The 3,762-nt window shown below is 44.2% G+C and overlaps 1 protein-coding gene across 1 annotated transcript in view; it reads right to left on the bottom strand.

Moving 5' to 3' along the window:
* Positions 1–329: 329 nt before the first annotated feature.
* Positions 330–3,762, bottom strand: part of TCAF2 (TRPM8 channel associated factor 2) — a 10,395-nt gene continuing 6,962 nt past the window's right edge. The window contains exons 5-6 of the mRNA XM_086460850.1: positions 1,997–2,334; positions 330–575 (exon numbers count right to left, since the gene is read on the bottom strand). Coding sequence (XP_086316976.1) covers positions 330–575; positions 1,997–2,334 — 584 coding nt within the window. The remainder of the gene's footprint in view (positions 576–1,996; positions 2,335–3,762) is intronic.

The raw sequence follows: 3,762 nt of genomic DNA, 5'->3' as shown, positions 1-3,762 counted from the left end.
ACTGCTCCAGTGACTGCTCCACCCTGAAAACTCCCATCTCATCAAAGAAAGGTTCTGCAGGAACTAAATCTACTCAGAATTATATTCCTTCTGAGGTGAAGAACCCAGAACAAAGCTCATTCATTATTTAACCCTTCAGAAGATGGCTTAGATGGTTGTTGATCTGCACACAAGTTTCTGTTGTATTTTTGTGGGGTTGACCTCTATTGACAGCAAGAAGCTAAAGAATTCAGTGTAAAACTAAGCACCCAGTGAGCTATCATGCAGCACACAAGGAGAAAAAGATAGGCCATAGCTAGTATGAGAATCAAGGTTTAGATATTTTTCCTTCACGGTCTATAGGATCTCATTGGGTCCTGTTCCCAGCTGGGTAAAAAGGACAGTTCCACAGACAGCTCTTTCTTGATAGGCCATCCCCAGGCTGTAAAAAATGGAGCCAAGTTCTTATTCACCTGCTGAGAAAACTTCTGTGCCCACAAGTTCATCTTAGAAGCGTTGTCTTTTGGGACGGTGGATATTTTCTGGTAGTCAGAGAAGAGGTGGGTGAAGGGGTCCCAACCAAACCCTTCCTGCAACTGATGGAGAAGAATATAGTATAAAAACAATGGAGTTCTCATTTCACTGGCATTATTCCTGTGTTACAAGCAATAGAAAATTCCATAGGTTTCTGCAGTGTCTTTTAGACTGAATGTAAAGTTAGATGAAGGCATCCAACTTTCAGGCTTCAGAGCATAACTTACAGCACTAGAGTACAGAAAAATAAACCTTCCCATTACACAGGCCTCCCAAAACAAAGAGAGATGAAAGATGCATTGGGAGCAGTCAGAAATGTCAGCAACCTACTATACAAGTTGCTGCTTTGGACAAAGGAAAGCTTCTTGTGCAGTGAAAAAGCATCAGAGACGACACTGACAGAAAACCTAGAAAGAAGTAGCACAGGAAAACAAGGAGCAATCAGAGAACAGCAAGGAGAGACTGTGAGCAGGGCATGCTTTGGCTAGGAATAAGGACAAAGGTAGCTTCAGACAGAAAAACTGCTGTTGCATGAGTAATGAGTTTAAAGAAGGATGGGAAACCTACGTTGTTGCTCAAGATGAGGTTGATACAAAGAGCTGACTTGGAACAACAATATGACAGGATGCAGAATGTCTACTCGATGTCCATAGTTCTTTACCAAACCACGACCTACATCTCACTTTCTGAGACAAGGGGGCTGAGGGATACTCACCTCACAAAAGTCAGTAGGTTAAGCCATTATAATGGACATTTACCTTACAGTCCCCAGTTAAAATCAGGTTGAGTGCTCTCTCCATTAGACTAGTAGTTGCTAAAAGGATTAAGGGAAAGGGGGAAGGAAAAAAATCTCACATGCTTCCCAAGAGAATGCTTTTCAGTCTAGGACAAGGTTCGTGATTTAGAGTCTTGACCACAGTGAGGGATCTGGTTACATGTGCAGGAGGGTAAGCTGAATCTGTCCCCTAGCCACTTGATGCTGGCTCCACTCAGCTTGCATCGGCTGATACAAACACCCCACTCTTTGCTATGGTTTGTAAAGAGAAGCCTAGCCCCATAACTCACCAGGACACGGCTAGAAGCCCAGCTCTTCTAGACACTTACAATGCCAAGGGTTTTTTTGCCAACTAGCCCAATGTTGCACAAGAAATCAGCAGCAGATTAAAGAGCTGTGCCCAAGTTTGATCATCCTTTTCCCACGCTGTATAACAAGAAGCAGCTTCTGTTTCTCTCCTAGGAAGAAAGATTAGTATATTGCACTAAGCTCTCTCCCTGAGTAGTTAAGCCCAAGTCTGGCATACGAAGGCTTTCAGGAGACATCAGCATTAGACAGTCTGCCTCTGGTGCTTTCTGGACCCAACATGAACCCCGATCGTGAGCAAACACTTACAAGGCATGGCAGCTACAGTCACCAGGCTGCAGACATCCTTCTGACACAGGCTTCACTGACTGCACTAAGAATACATCTGCTTTTCCCAGTTACCTGCAGGTATGTCTCCAGAGCAGTCCACATCATCCAGTCTTTTAGTTGAGCGCCTTTCTTCAGATACTCTCTTATCCTTTCCTGCCGACACTGTGACCTAAGTGCCTGATGGGCCTGATGCCTGGGAATCCCCAGCACGTTCTCATGGACATAGACAGACCAGAGGTTGCAGGTGGCCTCTGTGGTATGAGGAGGAAACTCCCATGCTTGCTGCTGCTGATTGTGTCCCAGCTCATGGACAGGGCCCCAAAGACCAGTAGTTTGCATGTGCTTCAGGTCTAACATCTCCTTCACCGACTCTAGGTGGCCCATGATGGGGTAGCCAGCATGCATCCAGCCTGCAGGAAAGACAGGTATCAACATAAGTTGTAAGTGCTCACTCCAGTGCTTCTTAGACACAAATGACCGTATTTTTTTTCATTTCCCCAGTGCCTTTCCTCCACCTCACAAACCACACTGTATTACCATGAATTACAAATTTTTCGCTTTGTGAGATAAGGAAAGTTTCACCCTAACAAATAAGTCAAATAAACAGTGTAAAGACAGTACTGAACTGTCAGTTAAGCAGTTTTGCCTGCTTTCCCTTTTTATACATAAGCAATACACTCATGGTTGGACTGAGGTTGAGATTCCAGGATGAGGAAAAAAGCCTGACCATCGCCCAGAAGGCACCTAAACTCTCACCAACTGAGCACAGTTGATGCCAACCCAACCACGCAACAACGTGATTCAGCACCTTGGCAGAGCTTGACTCTTCCTACGTAGAGTGTGAATACTTCAGGTCTGCACTCCAGTAGTCAGCAGTGTAGGTGAGACACATGGAAGTCACAGTTTGTCACGCTTAAGGGCTGCAGAGCTTGTCATGCTTAAGCCTGTTCTTAATCCCACAGAACAGCTGTTCTATAAACAACTTCCCAGCATCATGCTAGGCAAGAATCTTGCACTGCAAGGGATTTTACTTATGTCTCCTTGGTGTCTTCATCCCTAATTTGTCCTTCTCTTTGAAGATTCCCAAAATTTCATTCAAGAGTCACATCCCTGAACTCAAACACCTGTTGTAGCAGGGAATAAGCAGCCCTTTCACACTCACTACATAAGGAGCCTACACAACTGGTTTTGAACACTAAGCTTGTAGACTACTCTAGTTGGAGAACACGAATGGCAACCCCCTTCCTGCAGGAACTATTTAGGATCTTGAGCTCCCTCTTCTTTAATAAGAGGTATGCATACATTTATCAGCCATTGGCACCCAAAAAGTTCAGGTCCAAAAATGTGAGTGAAACCATTTTGTCCACCCAAAACAAAAGGGAATTCTATGTCTGTAGACTATGATCTTTTTAACTGACATTTGCTCAGGATAGCAGAACTTAACACTCCCAAGATGTGCAACAAATTCTTTCCATGTGGCTTAGCAAAGGGTTAGGACTTCAGGGTTCATGCCAAGACTTTGTCTCATTGTGGGATGATGAATTTAACCAGTCTAGTTTGAAAAACAACCGAACAAAACTTGTATTGCAAAGTTCCACATTTACCATATAATTTGACTCTAGATAAAATGTTCTCAGTTCACAACTGGAAAAGCTGGGGTGGGGGGAGCATCAGCTGCAAAACTACACACTCACGAGCTTTGACAGTAATACGAGTTCTACTTCTCCCTTGCCATCACCTCAGGCACACATCTTTTCAGGCTAAGTTTTGTCCACAATAACCTTTGTGGAGCCCATCTCCATCAGGTAGGCACACACAGGTTTAACAATTGTCACTGA

The sequence above is a fragment of the Leptosomus discolor genome, chromosome 1 (assembly GCF_034619465.1).
Source record: "Leptosomus discolor isolate bLepDis1 chromosome 1, bLepDis1.hap2, whole genome shotgun sequence".
Lineage (NCBI taxonomy): Eukaryota > Metazoa > Chordata > Aves > Leptosomiformes > Leptosomidae > Leptosomus > Leptosomus discolor.
The sequence above is the reverse complement of the archived record's forward strand: the minus strand, read 5'-3'. Positions and strand labels throughout refer to the sequence as shown.